Below are 18,925 nucleotides of genomic sequence, written 5' to 3'. Positions count from 1 at the left end.
TGAGGCATGCCAGGTCTTAGTTCCCCAACCAGGAATGGAATCTTGCCCCTTATATTGGGAGCATGGAGTTTTAGCCCAATGGACCACCACAGGAGTCCCTGCCCATTTACTGATTGGGTTCTTTATTCTTTTGATATTGAGCAGCATGAACTGTCTGTATATTTTGGAGATGAATCCTTTGTTAGTTGCATTGCTTGCAAATATTTTCTCCCATTCTGTGGGTTGTTCATTCATTTTGTTTATAGTTCTATTTGCTGTGCAAAATTTTTTATAAAGTTTGAAGGGTTTTTTTTTTGTTTGTTTATGCCAAGTGCAGCATATAACCCTGATCAGGGATTGAACTGGTGAATCAAAAGCATGAACTTAACCGCTGGACCACCACAGAAGTCTCCAAAAGTGGGGTTTTAAAAGGAAATATAGTTGTATTTGGTTTTTTTTATCCAGTCTCACTTCTGACTTTAGTATCAAGCCATCTTACGTGCTTTTGCTTTTGATTTTCAGTACTTGCACTCTTCTTCTGCCATTTGCCCTTAGCCTACTTTTTTCATGAAATTTGATTATAGTCACTTTGAATAGCTACCACCTCTAAATTATTTTAACTATAACTTATTAGATACCCATTAACGTTATATTTGTGGGTAATTTTTTGGTTTCATCTTTTGCTGTCATTCTGTCTTCATCAGGAATGTAACTTCTGTTTTGTAATTTCCTGGAAGACCTCTAATACAGTATCTTTACTATGATGTCTATGTATTAAGTCACTGTCTGATGGGATATTATCTTACCTAATTATCCTTCCAGTTTCTTGAAGGTGTTGTTTTTCTTTGAAGCTGTACTTTATGGTCGTCTTTGGGTTGGTGCATTGGTAAATTTCCCTGTGATTCTTGGAAGTTTTATTTTCAGAGTTGAGCTGTTAAGTCATGAGGATTTGTTTAATTTCCATTTTATCTAGGTAGGTCACCTGTGCATTAAGATGTTCTTTATTATCAGATTCTGAATAAAGGTCAGCAAAGGCTTTATGATCCCAGGGTGTTGGCTCCCTCATTCAATCCTGAACCTGCTGCTGCTGCTAAGTCGCTTCAGTCGTGTCCGACTCTGTGCGACCCCATAGACGGCAGCCCACCAGGCTCCCCCGTCCCTGGGATTCTCCAGGCAAGAACACTGGAGTGGGTTACCATTTCCTTCTCCAATGCATGAAAGTGAAAAGTGAAAGTGAAGTCGCTCAGTCGTGTCCGACTCTTTGCGACCCCATGGACTGTAGCCCACCAGGCTCCTCCATCCATGGAATTTTCCAGGCAAGAGTACTGGAGTGGGGTGCCATTGCCTTCTCCGAATCCTGAACCTACCTGCATTTAATTATTGACCTCACCCACAGTGGGGTGGACTGGAAGCATAGGTAGTATGACTGTACAGAATTGATGCTGAAATAGTCCAGTAGATTATAAACACTGGGCGTTAGGTTATCTCATATATGGAGATCCACTGTTAGAATTGTTACCACTAAATTTATGAACTGGATATTACTGTTTCCTAATCCCAATGATCTTATTTACTTTAGGATGGCAATTCAAAGAGTCCTCTTAGATTTGGGCTTTATACTGAGACTGGGTATAGAGCTGTTTGAATTTTCAGGGTGAGAATGAGCAATGAGGAAATTCGGGCTGAGGGTTTGGGATTAAATTGAAGTTTTGGTTCCCTCCCCTCTGCCTTTTGCCTATTTTTATATGCAGTTGTGCAAAGATTGATTTTTAAAAAATATAGCGTATGTAACCATGAGGCTCCCGCTACTTCCTATTTTATGATATTATAGGTGATGAAAACAAATTAATTACCCTAGCTAAATCACTACATTATAATTTACCTGATGTAATGGGACTTTGAATATATTCTGTGAAAGGTACTTCTTCTACAAATCAATTTCTTTGTACTCCCTATAATTTGCATTAGATAGCTCCTCTGTATACAGGTGTTGAGGACCTGATTGTGAGTCATTTTGCTCTTCTCTGCAGCCCCTGAGGTGTCTCCTGTTGGCCTTTAATGCCGCCAGTACTCAAGAAGCAGAACGTATCAGTGCCCTAAGTTGCCAGCATCTGTGTCCAAGCTCTTCTTCCTGTCTTTAGTCTTCCTCAGTTGGCGTGAAAAAAATAAAGTCAGTGGAGCATTCCTTTCATTATGGTTCTTTGCAGAACACATCATTTTAGCAATATTGCAGAGTTCCTAGTGGTTCTGTTTGAGTTTTCTGTTATTTTTCTCATTAATTCAACCTTAATAAGTTTGCTGAAACTCTTTTTTACATTTTTTACATATTCAGAGTTCATATACTATTAATATCTTGGTTTCTCTTGCTGATTCCTTTTCATTTCCCTTATGTCTAAATTTTGGAGTTCCCCAAGGATCAGTCCTTGGTTCTCTCATCTTTTCTGTCCATTCCCTAAGACAGTGATCTCATCCAGTCTTCTGGGTTTAAATACCATCTACATTGGCTCCCAGATCTATCTCTTCCTGTCCATTGACCTCCAGACCTGTATTTCCAGGGGCCTACTTGACTTGTCTAATGGATATCCTTAACTTAATGTGTCTTTAACCGAGCTTCTCATGGTCTCTCACAAACCAGCTTCTCCTGCAAGTTTCCCTGTCTCAGTTAATGCCAGTTCCATTCTTCTAGCTGCTTGGGCCAGAAATCTTGGTGCCATTCTTAACTTTTCTATTTGTCTCACCCCCAACATCTGGTCTGTTAGCAGATCCTGTTGCCTCTATCTCCAAAATGTATCAATTTGACCGTTTATCACCATTCCCTCTGTCATCATCCCATGTGTGCCACCATCTTTAGCCTGGTTCATAGAAGGAACTTTCTAACTGGTCTCCCTACTTCAGCCTTTGCTTTCCTGCAGTCTGTTCTGAGCACACAGCCAGAATTCTGTTAGTTATTATAAATTTTCTGTTGAAAAACCTCCAGCAGCTTTCCATCTCACTCACGGAAAACTATAGGCCTTACCTATTATCTACAAGAATTTACGTGATCTGATCCTCTTATCACCTTTCTACTCTCATTTCCAATTGTTCTCTTCCATCTTCAGGCTGTTGCAACCTCATGACCTCTTTGCTGTTCCTTCAACATGCCCTTCCTTCCACCTCAGACCTGTTATTTTTGTTGTTGTTCAGTCGCTCAGTTGTGTCTGACTCTTTGCAACCCCATGGACTGCAGCATATCAGGCTTCCCTGTCCTTCACCGTCTCTCGGAGCTTGCTCAAACTCATGTCCATTGAGCTGGTGATGCTGTCCAACCATCTCGTTCTCTGTTGTTCCCTTCTCCTCCTGCTCTCTATCTTTCCTAGCATCAGAGTCTTTTCCAGTGAGTTGGCTCTTCACATCAGGTGGCCAAAGTACTGAAGCTTGAGTTTCAGCTTCACCATCAGTCCTTCCAGTTCAGGGTTGATTTCCTTTAAGATTGATTGGTTTGATTTCCTTGCAGTCCAAGGGACTCTCAAGAGTCTTCCCAGCACCACAGTTCAAAAACATCAGTTCTTCAGTCCTCAGCCTTCTTTATGGTCCAACTCTTACATCCATATGTGATTATTGGAAAAACCATACTTTTGACTTCCCTGGTGGCTCAGATGGTAAAAGCATCTGCCTACAATCTGGGAGACCCAGGTTCAATCCCTGGGTTGGGAAGATTCCCTGGAGAAGGAAATGGCAGCCCACTCCAGTATTGTTGCCTGGAAAATCCCATGGACAGAGGAACCTGGCAGGCTGCAGTCCATGGGGTTGCAAAGAGTCGGACATGACTGAGCGACTTCGCTTTCACTTTTTCACTTTGACTATACAGACCTTTGTTGACAAAGTAATGTCTCTGCACTTTAATATGCTGTCTAGGTTTGTGATAGCTTTTCTTCCAAGGAGCAAGCATCTTTTAATTTTATGGTTGCAGTCACTATCCACAGTGATTTCGGAGCCCAAGAAAATAGTCTGTCACTGTTTCCATTGTTTCCCCATCTATTTGCCATGAAGTGATGGGACTGAATGCCATGATCTTCGTTTTTTGAATGTTGAGTTTTAAGCCATCTTCTTCACTCTTCTTTCACGCTTATCAAGAGGCTCTTTAGTTCTTCTTCACTTTCTGCCATAAGGGTGGTGTTATCTGCATATCTGAGGTTATTGATATTTCTCCCAGCAATCTTCATTCCAGGTTGTGATTCATCCAGCCTGGTATTTCACATGATGTACTCTGCATATAAGTTAAATAAGCAGGGTGACAATATACAGCCTTGATGTACTCTCCTTTCCCAGTTTTGAACCAGTTCATTGTTCCATGTCTGGTTCTTACCTTTGCTTCTTGACATGCATATAGGTTTCACAGGAAGCAGATAAGGTGGTCTGGACCATCTCTTTAAGAATTTTCCACAGTTTGTTGTGATCCATACAGTCAAAAGCTTTAGTGTAGTCAATGAAGCAGAAGTAGATGTTTTTCTGAAATTCTCTTGCTTTTTCTATGATCCAGTGGATGTTGACAGTTTGACCTTTGGTTCCTCTGCCTTTTCTAAATCTACCTTGTATATCTGAAAGTTCTCAGTTCACATACTGTTGAAGACTAGCATGAAGGATTTTGAGCGTTACCTTGCTAGCATGTGAAATGAGTGCAATTTATGGTATTTTGAACATTCTTAGGCATTGCCCTTCTTTGGGATTTGAAAAACTGACCTTTTCCAGTCCTGTGGCCACTGCTGAGTTTTCCAAATTTGTTAGCATATTGAATGCAGCACTTTAACAGCATCATCTTTTAGGATTTCAAATAGCTCAGTTGGGATTCCATCACCTCTTCTTTGGAGTTTTTATCACCGAAGCCTTCCTTGGCCAACTTGTTTATCTAATTTTTCTGTCTAATACACAAGAATGTAAGCTTCATGAGAGTAGGGATTTTGTCATTTTTTTGTGTACCACAGAAACTTTAGTGCCTAAAAATGATGCCTGCTATGTAGTAGATGCTCCACATATTTAAAAACGAATGAATAAGTGAATGATTCTGATTTTCATAATATCTCTTAAAAAAGAAAATAGGTAACATAACTCCACCAAATGTAAAGTTATGTTGGAAAAAAAAGGATGGAAGGATTGAAAGAAGTCTGGATTGAAAGTAAGAAGGATATGGAACATAATTCTAAATTTCTGAAATATAAAACGATGCTATAAATATATGAGTAGCACTACCTCTTTAAAGAGCAACTTGAATATTTTCCCATGGAGGCAACAAAAATTAACTCCCACCATCACTAGGAGACATTGAACATCCAGCTGCATTGTGAACCAGAGGGTGAAGTACTATCCTGGACTAAGAGCTGTTGACAAATCTTTCTGATATCACTGAGTCATTGTGTAATTTAAGAAGGATAACAATAAAACTAGTACAGCCACTATGGCGAACAGTGTGGAGATTCCTTAAAAAACTAGAAATAGAACTGCCTTATGATCCAGCAATCCCACTGCTGGGCATACACACTGAGGAAACCAGAAGGGAAAGAGACATGTGTACTCCAATGTTCATCGCAGCACTATTTTTAATAGCCAGGACATGGAAGCAACCTAGATGTCCATCAGCAGATGAATGGATAAGAAAGCTATGGTACATATACACAATGGAGTATTACTCAGCCATTAAAAAGAATACATTTGAATCAGTTCTAATGAGGTGGATGAAACTGGAGCCTATTATACAGAGTGAAGTAAGCCAGAAGGAAAAACACCAATACAGTATACTAATGCATATATATGGAATTTAGAAAGATGGTAACAATAACCCTGTGTACGAGACAGCAAAAGAGACACTGATGTATAGAACAGTCTTATGGACTCTGTGGGAGAGGGAGAGGGTGGGAAGATTTGGGAGAATGGCATTGAAACATGTAAAATATCATGTAAGAAATGAGTGGCCAGTCCAGGTTCGATGCACGATACTGGATGCTTGGGGCTAGTGCACTGGGACGACCCAGAGGGATGGTATGGGGAGGGAGGATGGAGGAGGGTTCAGGATGGGGAACACATGTATACCTGTGGCGGATTCATTTTGATATTTGGCAAAACTAATACAATTATGTAAAGTTTAAAAATAAAATAAAATTTAAAAAAATAATAAGAAGAAGGATAACAATACATTTTGGCTTGCCAGGGACTGTCTCAGTTTAACTATTTTGTTAATTATTAATAGAACAGGTTTTTATTTTTTAAATGATCCCAGTTTAGATGATAAGTCATAGTTCAGTTCAGTCGCTCAGTCTTGTCCGACTCTTTGCGACCCCATGAACTGTAGCACGCCAGGCCTCCCTGTCCATCACCAACTCCCGGAGTCCACCCAAACCCGTGTCCATCGAGTCGGTGACGCCATCCAACCATCTCATCCTCTGTTGTCTCCTTCTCCTCCTGCCCTCAGTCTTTCCCAGCATCAGGGTCTTTTCAAATGGGTTAGCTGTTTGCATCAGGTGGCCAAAGTATTGGGAGTTTCAGCTTCAATATCAGTCCTTCCAATGAACACCCAGGACTGATCTCCTTTAGGATGGACTGGTTGGATCTCCTTGCAGTCCAAGGGACTCTCAAGAGTCTTCTCCAACACCACAGTTCAAAAGCATCAATTTTTCGGCACTCAACCTTCTTTATAGTCCAACTCTCACATCCATACATGACTACTGGAAAAACCATAGCCTTGACTAGATGGACCTTTGTTCCCAAAGTAATGTCTCTGCTTTTGAATATGCTATCAAGGTTAGTCATAACTTTCCTTCCAAGGAGCAAGCGTCTTTTAATTTCATGGCTGCAATCACCATCTGCAGTGATTTTGGAGCCCAGAAAAATAAAGTCAGCCACTGTTTCCACTGTTTCCCCATCTATTTGCCATGAAGTGATGAGACCGGATGCCATGATCTTCGTTTTCTGAATGTTGAGCTTTAAGCCAACTTTTTCACTCTCCTCTTTCACTTTCATCAAGAGGTTCTTTAGTTCTTCTTCACTTTGTGCCATAAGGGTGGTTGTCATCTGCATATCTGAGGTTATTGATATTTCTCCCGGGAATCTTGATTCCAGCTTGTGCTTCCTTCAGCCCAGCGTTTCTCATGATGTACTCTGCATGTAAGTTAAATAAGCAGGGTGACGATATACAGCCTTGACGTACTCCTTTTCCTATTTGGAACCAGTTTGTTGTTCCATGTCCAGTTCTATAAGGGCACCTTAAAATTCAGGTGTTTGCTTCCGAGTGTTGACATTCATGCTTGATAAAAAATCTGTAAATGCTATTTGACATTTATTGAGCATATTTTAGAATTTGACTTTGTTAGATTCAGGGCTATCAAGATCTCAAAGTGTTTTCGGGTCTTAAGCATCTTGAGTAGTGAAAATGTTTGAGCATTGTAAGCTGAATCACACTTGTGTAGGACAGTGCTTAGATTTTTAGAACCACAGACTTCATTGAGAATCCAATGAAACCTATTAATCCACTTCCCAGGAAAATAAATAATGTTCAAAATTTTAATAAATAATTTCAGGAAGTTTGTAATTTCCCAAACCCCTATTCTGTGGCTCACAGCTTTTACAGAACATATTTCAGGAATACAATTGCGCTAGTAAAACCTTGATTATATGGCACATAGCTGGAGCCCTTAAGAAAACCATAATCTTCTCAATGCCAATATAAGTATATGTAGACATGTTTAGGTAGTGATAATATGTTATATGTGTTATCCTACAACTTAGTATTCCGTGTTAGTATATATAGATGTACTTCATTTATTTAACTTAATTTCTGTATTTTGCAATTTATCAAAAAACAGTGTATGGGAAAGTTGCCTGTATGAAACCTTTAAGATAAGCAAAAAATACTTGAGATCATCTTAATCACAACAACTGAAGGACATAAGATACATGCCTTGTCACTCATTGGTATAGATATTTTTACATTGAATTTCTACACTAGCAAAAAAGTTAAAAATTAGCTCAGATCAATTTGCTACAGTCTCGCCTTAAGGGAATTTTTGAAGAGAACTCATCACTGAAAGCACATGTACTCTGTGCAGAAATATTCTTGACTCAATAAAGAAAGATTTCTTTATTGAAAAAAGAATTGAAAAGAGCAGTTGAAAAAAGAAAAGAAAATTCTGCATGGTGAAAACACTTTAGTCACTGGTAACAGTGCATTTTCTTTCTTTCTTTCTTTACATAAGTTTTAATAGTTCTCCTATTTTTACATGGTTTTAATCATACTGTATATATAAATTTGAATCCTGTATCATCCCTTCCCCCTTTAATATTTAATATTATATATTTAATATTTTCATATTAAGATAGTTAATATTTTAACTACTTATTGCTTTAGGATAGATTTCCAGAGAGGAATGATTAGATCAAAAGTTATGATTAATAAAAAAAATTTTTGATAGTGCCACACTGGTTTTCAAATGTTATACTGATGCATGCTTTAAGCAGTTGGGTCTGATATTGCTTAGTTCACCATACCTATGCTTGGATTGTGCATTATAATTTAAAAATTATTTGTGATTGCAAAAACAAGGGAAAAGATTTCTCACTGTTTTAATTTATAATTCTTCCATTTTTTGTGATACTGCACATTTTCTGTATACATACAACTAATTATATTTTATTGTTTATTAAAACATGATTTTGCAGCTCAAGAGGTTTCCATTTAGAGCTGATCATCTCCTTTTAAATAAAACTTCAGTAGCGTGTATCCTTCATATTCACAGTGTGGTGTTTCTTTACTTCAGAGACAATCATTAGATTTACGTTAAGGAACAGTCATCTAGGTTACCACATTGAAACTACCTCAAGATGTGAAAAAAGACTTTCCAAATGCTTAATTAAAAGAAAACAATTTTCACAGCAGGGAAATGTGGCTTATTATTAAGAACTATCTACTTGAGGTATGTATTGTGTATGTATTATGTTTCATTGATTTTTTTTTTTTGAGTGCCAATAAACACCAAGCTAATAGAAATTTGATATTTCTATTAGGAACAGTTAACTTTTATTAAAATAATCTTATTTTAAATGTTTTCTTCTTTTCAAGGTATCATAGACGTCGTAGGAAACTGAATCCTCCAAAAGACAGATGATATTGATGTTTTCAGGAATCAAAGAGGATTGTTACCCTGGATCTCATTTGCCTTTTGAGAAGATACAACTGGGTGTATTCACTAATATGTTATATAGTAAAATAATAATAAAATGTCTTTTCATATATTAGAATGTGTATTTCTTTATATATAGTAAATAATTCTGAATTTGACAATTCGAATTTTAAAGAACCTATTTTATAGTATTTTCCTGTTAAGTTATTTAAGTTTAGTATTTATTTTTATGTGCCTAGTACGATTAAGTACTTTTATCAACCAAATACTGTTAGTAGTATAAATATGATTAATAAAAATGTGCATGGTTCTTCTGAAGATTTTTAAATTGCTTTACAAAGAAACTCATGCTGTTTGCACAGAAAAAGATCTTTCCTTTCTTGTGGCTCTAGGGAATAATTAGTTACATTTTAATCAGTTTTCACTATTTGCTAGGTCCTTTGTTTACAATATTATTAAATTCTCAAAATAATCCTCTGAAGAAACATCTTTCCCATTTTACAGATAAGGCTAAGTGACTTGAACTCTGCCTACCTAGCAAGTGGCAGAGCCAGGATCCACACTGTCAGGCTCCAGAGCTTTTTAACAATGCATCACTATGAAGAGGTGTTTTCTTTCATCCAAGAATTTTTACTTTCCTAGAAAGAATATATTATTCGTTTTGACATTTTTTCTGGCTGTCTTAAAAATTCTGTTTGCTTCAGAGCACATGCAACTCTGATTAGAACATTAATATTACTAAACTAAACTGGCATTATAAGAATCAGTTCTGTTCAGTCACTCAGTTGTGTCCAACTCTTTGCAACCCCATAGACTGCAGCACGCCAGGCTTCCCTGTCTGTCACCAACTCCTGGATCTTGCTCAAACTCACGTCCATCAAGTCGGTGATGCCATCCAACCATCTCATCGTCTGTCCTCCGCTTCTCCTCCTGCATTCAATCTTTTCCAGCATCAGGATCTTTTCCAATGAGTCAGTTCTTTGCATCACGTGGTTAAAGTATTGGAGTTTCAGCTTCAGCATCAGTCCTTCCGATGAATATTCAGGACTGATTTCCTTTAGGATTGACTGGTTGGCTCTCATTGCAGTCCAAGGGACTCTCAATTCTCCAACACTACAATTCAAAAGCATCAATTCTTTGGCGCTCAGCTTTCTTTATAGTCCAACTCTCACATCCATACGTCACTACTGGAAAAACCATAGCTTTGATTAGACAGACTGCTGTTGGCAAAGTAATGACTCTGCTTTTTAATATGCCATCTAGGTTGCTCAAAGTTTTTCTTCCAAGGAGTAAGCATCTTTTAATTTCATGGCTGTTGGTCACCATCTGCAGTGATTTTGGAGCCCAAGAAAATAAAGTCTGCCACTATTTCCCCATCTATTTGCTATGAAGTGATGGGGCCGGATGCCATGATCTTAGTTTTCTGAATGTTGAGTTTTAAGCCAACTTTTTCACTCTCCTCTTTCACTTTCATTAGGAGGCTCTTTAGTTCTTCTCCGCTTCTTTTATAAAGAGTGGTGTCATCTGTGTGTCTGAAGTTAGTGATATTTCTCCCAGTAATCTTGATTCCAGCTTGTGCTTCATCCAGCACGGCACTTCACATGATGTACTCTGCATATATACTCTGCTTCCCTGGTGGGTCAGAGGTTAAAGCGTCTGCCTGCAATGCAGGAGACCTGGGTTTGATCCCTGGGTTGGGAAGATCCCCTGGAGAAGGAAATGGCAACCCACTCCAGTATTCTTGCCTGGAGAATCCCATGGATGGAGGAGCCTGGTGGGCTACAGTCCATGGTGTCGCAAAGAGTCAGACACGACTGAGCGACTTCACTTACTCACTCTGCAATAATAAGCAGGGTGACAATGCACAGCCTTGACGTACTCCTTTCTCGATTGGAACCCATCTATTGTTCCATGTCCGGTTCTCTGTTGCTTCTTGACCTGCATACAGATTTCTCAGGAGGCAGGTCAGGTGGTTTGGTATTGCCCTCTCTCGAAGAATTTTCCACAGTTTGTTGTGATCCACACAAAGGCTTTGGTATAGTCAATAAAGCAGCAGTAGATATTTTTCTGAAACTCTTGCTTTTTCTATGATCCCACGGATGTTGGCAATTTGATCTCTGATTTCTCTGCTATTTGATCTCTGGTTCCTCTTATAAGAATGTTAATAGTTTATTCTGTTGATTATCACTACCAGCTTATATATGATCATCATTGTTGCCTCTGATTTCTCCTTAGGAAGTGAGGAGTCTTTTAAGAAGATGGAAAGTTACTTTATTCAAACTTGTGCAATACTTGTGATATTTTAAAATTGGATGTGAAAAATGATTTCACATTCTATTCCTTAATCTAGTTCTTTTCATAAAGAAAGGTGAAGGTTCAAGTGTTCAATAAAATGTAGGAATATTAGAAAAGTATAAAGGAAATAAAACTGTTACTCATTTGGGGGGAAAAGTGAGACAGTAGAATTTGATAATTGAAATATTAACCACATATTTGGTGACATATCTTCAAAAATGGTTGTTTCAGGTTGTTATATCCAAAAGATTGAGATATACCATGTTATGAAAGTAGTAAGAATAAAAACTAAAGTTTCTTCTAAATGCAAGGATCTAGTAAATACAGATTGTCCGGTTGTGAGATGTCCAAAGTGCACATATACATGTGAGTGCTTTGGAGAATTAGTTTTATCTGTACTGGAAGTATCATACATTGTAGTTAACACTGTAGTTCCTGGAATTCTGGTTTTCATGAGTTGCTGAATAAGTACATAGTTCATCAGCACCTTCACCTCCACTCCATTACACCTCAGAGGTGTAACCTATTATCTGCCATCACTAACATTTCATGGAAGATTAGTTTGTCTTTTCAGAAATTTTAAAAATATGTAAGGTCTGATGACTCTTTAAATAGAATAAATTTAGCTTCATGAAAATACTACTACCAAGTCCTTATTCTCATATTTCCTTCCATTGGTGAGGTGGATTGTTGTTGGGGCTTCCCTGGTGGCTCAGATAGTAGAGTCCACCTGCAAGGCAGGAGACCTGGGTTCGATCCCTGGGTGGGGAGGATCCCCAGGAGGAAGGAATGGATTGTTCAGTTCAGTTCAGTTGCTCAGTCTTGTCCGACTGCGACCCCATGAATCGCAGCACGCCAGGCCTCCATACTTCAAACTGAAAAAAGCATTGTCGGTGAAACCACCAGAGGGCACTCTCATATAGGGTTCGGTTTGAGCATTCCTCACCCAAAGGGCAGTGACTTAATGTACTTAATTTAGCAGATACTATTTGGGTATTCTGTAGGTAAGGATGAGTAAGTGACGGCAGTGAAATTAATTAAAGCCATCATTCATTCTGTTGATCTAGTCATTTGTTGTACCCCTACCACTGTGAAGAGGCATTGTACTTTTTGCCAGGCGAATAACAAAAAATGGGCCCTTAAGGAGCATAGTTGTTAAGTTTTTAAGTAGACAACTAGTATCTACTGAGCTACTTAGTTTTCTAATGATGTTGCTTTTTAACCATGAATATAATGTATCGTTATTTTTTTTAAATTAGAGATTAAAGAGAAAATAAAATTATCTATAATTGTCCCATCTAAAGAGAACACTAACATTTTTGCTACCTTTCTTTCCTGGGTTATTTTGCTACATAAATATATTTCCAAAAATAATTGTATTTATTATGCATATTGTTTTATAACTTGCTTTTTCACTTAGTATCATGCATTTTTTTGCTGTATCAGTACTCTCATTTAATGGATGCATATTATTTTATAAACTGGAATGTAATTTTAATTAACCCCATACCATTAGACATGGGCTTCCCAGGTGGTGCTAATGGTAAAGAACCTGCCTGCCAATGCAGGAGACGTAGAGATGCAGGTTCGATCCCTGGGTTGGGAAGATCCCCTGGAGGAGAGCATGGCAACCCATTCCAGTATTCTTGCCTGGAGAATCCCATGGACAGAGGAGCCTGGGTGGATACAGTCCATAGGGTCACACAGAGTTGGACACTACTGAAGCGACTTAGCATGCATGCATATGATTAGACATAATCATTATTTCCATTTGTTCCCTATTATAAAGAATGCTGTTATTTCATCCTGGTCAATAGTTTTTTTTTAAGAAGACTATTATTTTTAAAAAAAATTTTATTCTAATATAGTTGATTTCTAGTGTGTCAGTTTCAACTGTAGAGCAAAGTGAATCAGTTATATATTTTTTCTTTTTCAGATTCTTTTCTTATATTGGTTATTACAGAATATTGAATAGAGTTCCCTGTGTTACACAGTAGGTCTTTGTTATCTGTTTTATGTATAGTAGTATGTATATGTTATTCCCTTCTCCTGATTTATCACTTCCCCCCACATTTCTCCTTTGATAACCATAAGTCTGATTTCAAGATCTGTGAGGGAATTCCCTGGTGGTCCAGGGGTTAAGAATTCACCTTCCAGTGCTGAGGGTGGGAGTTAGATTCCTTGATCAGGGAGGTAAGATTCCACAGGGGGCATGGCCAGAAAACCAAAACATAAAACAGAAGCAATATTGTAACAAATTCAGTGAAGTAAGCCAGAAGGAAAAACACCAATACAGTATACTAACGCATATATATGGAATTTAGAAAGATGGTAACGATAACCTTGTATACGAGACAGCAAAAGAGACACTGATGTATAGAACAGTCTTACGGACTCTGTGGGAGAGGGAGAGGGTGGGAAGATTTGGGAGAATGGCATTGAAACATGTAAAATATCATGTATGAAACGAGATGCCAGTCCAGGTTCAATGCACGATACTGGATGCTTGGGGCTGGTGCACTGGGACGACCCAGAGGGATGGTATGGGGAGGGAGGAGGGAGGAGGGTTCAGGATGGGGAACACATGTATACCTGTGGTGGATTCATTTTGATATTTGGCAAAACTAATACAATTATGTAAAGTTCAAAAATAAAATAAAATTAATTAAAAATAAATATTCAGGAAAAAAAAAAAACATTCAATAAAGACTTTAAAAATGGTCCCCATCAAGAGGAAAAAAAAAATTCTGTGAGTTTGTTTCTGTTTTGTAAGTAAGTTCATTTGTATCATTTTAAAAACTTAGATTCCATGTATAAGTGATATCATATGATACTTACCTTTGTCTGACTTCACTTAGTATGATAATCTCTAGGTCCACCCATGTTGCGCTGATGGTATTATTTCATTCTTTTTGTGACTAAAATTCCACTGTATGTACCACATCTTTATCCATTCCTCTGTTGATGAACATTTAGGTTGCTTCCATGCCCTGGTTATTGTAAATAGTGGTGTCTTGTTTTATTTGTATTTCTCTGATGACATACAATGTGGAGCATATTTTTATCTCCTTCTTTGCCATCTGTATGTGTTTGGTGAAGTGTCTGTTAAGGTCTTTGACCCATTTTTTTTTTTTTTTTTGATAGCTTTATTGAGTTACAATTCGTATGCCATACAATTCACCCATTTAAAGTGTATAATTAGATTTTAGTATATTCATAGAGTTCTGTAGCCACAGTCAATGTTAAAATGTTTTGGGCCCATTTTTAATTGGGTTATTTGTTTTCTTATTGTTGAGTTTTAAGAGTTCTTTGTATATTTTGGATAATAGTCCTTTATCAGATGTGTCTTTTGAAAATGTTTTCTCCCAGTGTATGGCTTATCCTTTCATTCTCTTGACAGTGTCTTTTCAAAAAGCAGACATTTTTAATTGACGTGAAGGCTAGCTTATCAATTCTTTTATGAAATGTGTCTTTGGTGTTGTATCTAAAACAGTCATCACCAAACCCAAGATCATCTAGATTTTCTCCTGTGTTATCTTCTAAATGTTTTACAGTTTTGCTTTTTACATTTAGATCTGTAATCCATTTTGAACTAATTGTTGTGAAAGGTGACAACTTAATGTTTAGATTTTTTTTTTTTTTGCATGTGGCTGTCTAGTTGTTCTAGTACTATTTGTTAAAAAGACATTCTATGCTCACTTTTGTTGCTTTTACTCCTCTGACAAAGGTCAGTTGACTACTGTATGGGTCTGTTTTTGGACTCTGTCTCACTGACCTTTTTGTTCACTCACCAATACTATATTGTCTTGATTGTAGCTTTATAATAAGCGTTAAAATCAGATGGTCCTCAGTCCTCTGACTTCTTCGATACCGATGGATTACATTGATTTCTGAGTGTTGAAGCAGTCTTACATACCTGGGACAAATCCCTTTTGGTCATGGTGCATAATTCTTTTTAGACTTTTTTGGATTTGATTTGGTAATATTTTGTTGAGGATTTTTGCAGAAGATTTTAACCAAAGGATTTTGTAAATGGGATTTGGGTTGGAAGTATCTGTGAAACTCCGGAAATAGTGTAGAATTTTGAGAATCTTTGTATCTTTTTTTTCCCCTAGGGATAACTTCTGTGGTTTTTCAGCAATTAAAGGCTCTATCACATTATGCCCTAGTTCTTACATGCCTGCAGCTAAAGCACATAATAACGTTAGTACTGGAATGATATTGATATGCAACAGAGAGTAGTTTCCACATATTCTCACAAGCAACCTTAATTAGATTCAAGCTTTTTTAAGAAAAGAAGAAAACAAGACATCATGTGCCTTTGTTTTGGATGGGAGAATTCCATCAAGGAATATTTTTTCAGTTTCAGATGTGTATTCAGAAATGAGTCAACTTGGATATCTGTATAAACACAAGACGTTAGCAAATCATGTCTTTTGCTGAAGGCATAGACATGTATTTCCACTGTTTATAGGCAAAAGGAATGATTCCTTAGATTTTTTTTCCACCGAAGTTAAAAATTATTTGCTAATATTTTTACCAAAATAATTTGCAAATATTCCAATGCTAAAGAAATACTTTTCTAATTACAGCTCAGCTTTTAGCCCCCTACTATTTTCTAATGTACTGTTTAACCTTCTGAAAGTAAGACTTCAACGTACAGGCAAGAAGTGCTCAGAGTATGTAATGTGTTTCCTAATTCTACCAAAAGGCATCCCCTTAGATTTAGTAACATCACTAAAATCACCTCGCATTTATTTAGTATCTTCCTGCAGGAAGCCCAATTTCAGCAAGTTTTATTAAGCACCTACAGAGTTCAAGCCACTGTGGACTCAGAGATGAGATCTCATTCCTGACTGATGAAATATCTTCCCCAGACCTTCTTTTCTTTCCCGTCTAGTCAGAATTCACCCAGTTCAGTTCAGTAGTCTCTCAGTCGTGTCTGACTCTGCGACCCCATGGACTGCAGCATGCCAGGAACCCTGTCCAACACCAACTCCCGGAGTTTACTCAAACTCACGTCCACTGAGTCGGTGATGCCATCCAGTCATCTCATCCTCTGTTGTCCCTTTCTCCTCCCACCTTCAATCTTTCCTAGCATCAAGTTCTTTTCCAATGAGTCAGTTCTTCGCATCAGGTGGGAATTTCACCTTTCAGCATTAGTCCTTCCAATGAATATTCAGGACTGATTTCCTTTAGGATGGACTGGTTTGATCTCCTTGCTGTCTATAACCCAAAGTACATGTAATTACTACTATACTATCACTTTAGTTTGTCTTGAATTAGAGCAAAATTTGTGATCAGTAGCACAGTGTGATCATTTGAATGCTCCCTTGGCCTTTTCCATCATTGCCATCCAGATATAATTACCATGAGTACACTTATCAGTTCAGTCACTCAGTTGTGTCTGACTCTTTGCGACCTCGTGAATTGCAGCACGCCAGGCCTCCCCGTCCATCACCAACTCCCAGGGTTCACTCAAACTCACGTCCATCGAGTCAGTGATGCCATCCAGCCATCTCATCCTCTGTCGTCCCCTTTTCCTCCTGCCCCCAATCCCTCCCAGCATCAGAGTCTTTTCCAATGACTCAACTCTTCACATGAGGTGGCCAAAGTACTGGAGTTTCAGCTTCAGCATCATTCCTTCCAAAGAACACCCAGGGCTGATCTCCTTTAGAATGGACTGGTTGGATCTCCTTGCAGTCCAAGGGACTCTCAAGAGTCTTCTCCAACACCACAGTTCAAAAGCATCAATTCTTCGGCCCTCAGCTTTCTTCACAGTCCAACTCTCACATCCATGCATGACCACTGGAAAAACCATAGCCTTGGCTAGACAGACCTTTGTTCCCAAAGTAATGTCTCTGCTTTTCAATACGCTATCTAGGTTAGTCATAACTTTCCTTCCAAGGAGTAAGCGTCTTTTAATTTCATGGCTGCAGTCATCATATGCAGTGATTTTGGAGCCCCCCAAAATAAAGTCTGACACTGTTTCCACTGTTTCCCCATCCATTTCCCATGAAGTGATGGGACCAGATGCCATGATCTTCGTTTTCTGAATGTTGAGCTTTAAGCAAACTTTTTCACTCTCCTCTTTCACTTTCATCAAGAGGCTTTTTAGTTCCTCTTCACTTTCTGCCATAAGGGTTGTATCATCTGCATATCTGAGGTTATTGATGTTTCTCCCAGCAATCTTGATTCCAGCTTGTGCTTCTTCCAGCCCAGCGTTTCTCATGATGTACTCTCCGTAGAAGTTAAATAAGCAGGGTGACAATATACAGCCTTGACGTACTCCTTTTCCTATTTGGAACCAGTCTGTTGTTCCATGTCCAGTTCTAACTGTTGCTTCCTGACCTGCATATAGGTTTCTCAAGAGGCAGGTTAGGTGGTCTGGTATTCCCATCTCTTTCAGAATTTTCCACAGTTTATTGTGATCCACACAGTCAGAGGCTTTGGCATAGTCAATTCCAACAACACAAGAGAAGACTCTACACATGGACATCACCAGATGGTCAACACCGAAATCAGATTGATTATATTCTTTGTAGCCAAAGATGGAGAAGCTCTATACAGTCAGCAAAAACAAGACCGGGAGCTGACTGTGGCTCAGATCATGAACTCCTTATTGCCAGATTCAGACTTAAATTGAAGAAAGTAGTGAAAACCACTAGACCATTCAGGTATGACCTAAATCAAATCCCTTATGATTATACAGTGGAAGTGAGAAATAGATTTAAGGGCCTAGATCTGATAGAGTGCCTGATGAACTATGGAATGAGGTTCGTGACATTGTACAGGAGACAGGGATCAAGACCATCCCCATGGAAAAGAAATGCAAAAAAGCAAAATGGCTGTCTGGGGAGGCCTTACAAATAGCTGTGAAAAGAAGAGAAGCAAAAAGCAAAGGAGAAAAGGAAAGATACAAGCATCTGAATGCAGAGTTCCAAAGAATAGCAAGGAGAGATAAGAAAGCCTTCCTCAGCGATCAATGCAAAGAAATAGAGGAAAACAACAGAATGGGAAAGACTAGAGATCTCTTCAAGAAAATTAGAAATACCAAGGGAACATTTCATGCAAAGATGGGCTTGATAAAGGACAGAAATGGTATGGACCTAACAGAAGCAAAAGATAAAGAAGAGGTGGCACGAATACACAGAACTGTACAAAAAAGATCTTCACAACCCAGATAATCATGATGGTGTGATCACTCACCTAGAGCCAGACATCCTGGAGTGTGAAGTCAAGTGGGCCTTAGAAAGCATCACTACGAACAAAGCTAGTGGAGGTGATGGAATTCCAGTTGAGCTATTTCAAATCCTGAAATATGATGCTGTGAAAATGCTGCACTCAATATGCCAGCAAATGTGGAAAAGTCAGCAGTGGCCACAGGACTGGAAAAGGTCCATTTTCATTCTAATCCCAAAGAAAGGCAATGCTAAAGAATGCTCAAACTACAGCACAATTGCACTCATCTCATACGCTAGTAAAGTCATGCTCAAAATTCTCCA

General features: G+C 38.3%; 1 protein-coding gene across 3 annotated transcripts in view; it reads left to right on the top strand.

Moving 5' to 3' along the window:
• The window catches only part of MRPL42 (mitochondrial ribosomal protein L42), a 30,847-nt gene extending 21,609 nt beyond the window's left edge, over window positions 1-9,238 (top strand). For 2 of the 3 annotated variants that reach the window (XM_027543161.1, XM_027543163.1), the window contains exon 7: window positions 9,065-9,238. In XM_027543161.1, coding sequence (XP_027398962.1) covers window positions 9,065-9,110 — 46 coding nt within the window. In that variant the 3' untranslated portion in view covers window positions 9,111-9,238. The remainder of the gene's footprint in view (window positions 1-9,064) is intronic. The other variant, XM_027543162.1, reaches the window with a different exon arrangement.
• The last annotated feature ends 9,687 nt before the right edge of the window (window positions 9,239-18,925 follow it).

The sequence above is a fragment of the Bos indicus x Bos taurus genome, chromosome 5 (genome assembly GCF_003369695.1).
Source record: "Bos indicus x Bos taurus breed Angus x Brahman F1 hybrid chromosome 5, Bos_hybrid_MaternalHap_v2.0, whole genome shotgun sequence".
NCBI classification, from domain to species: Eukaryota; Metazoa; Chordata; class Mammalia; order Artiodactyla; family Bovidae; genus Bos; species Bos indicus x Bos taurus.
The sequence above is the reverse complement of the archived record's forward strand: the minus strand, read 5'-3'. Positions and strand labels throughout refer to the sequence as shown.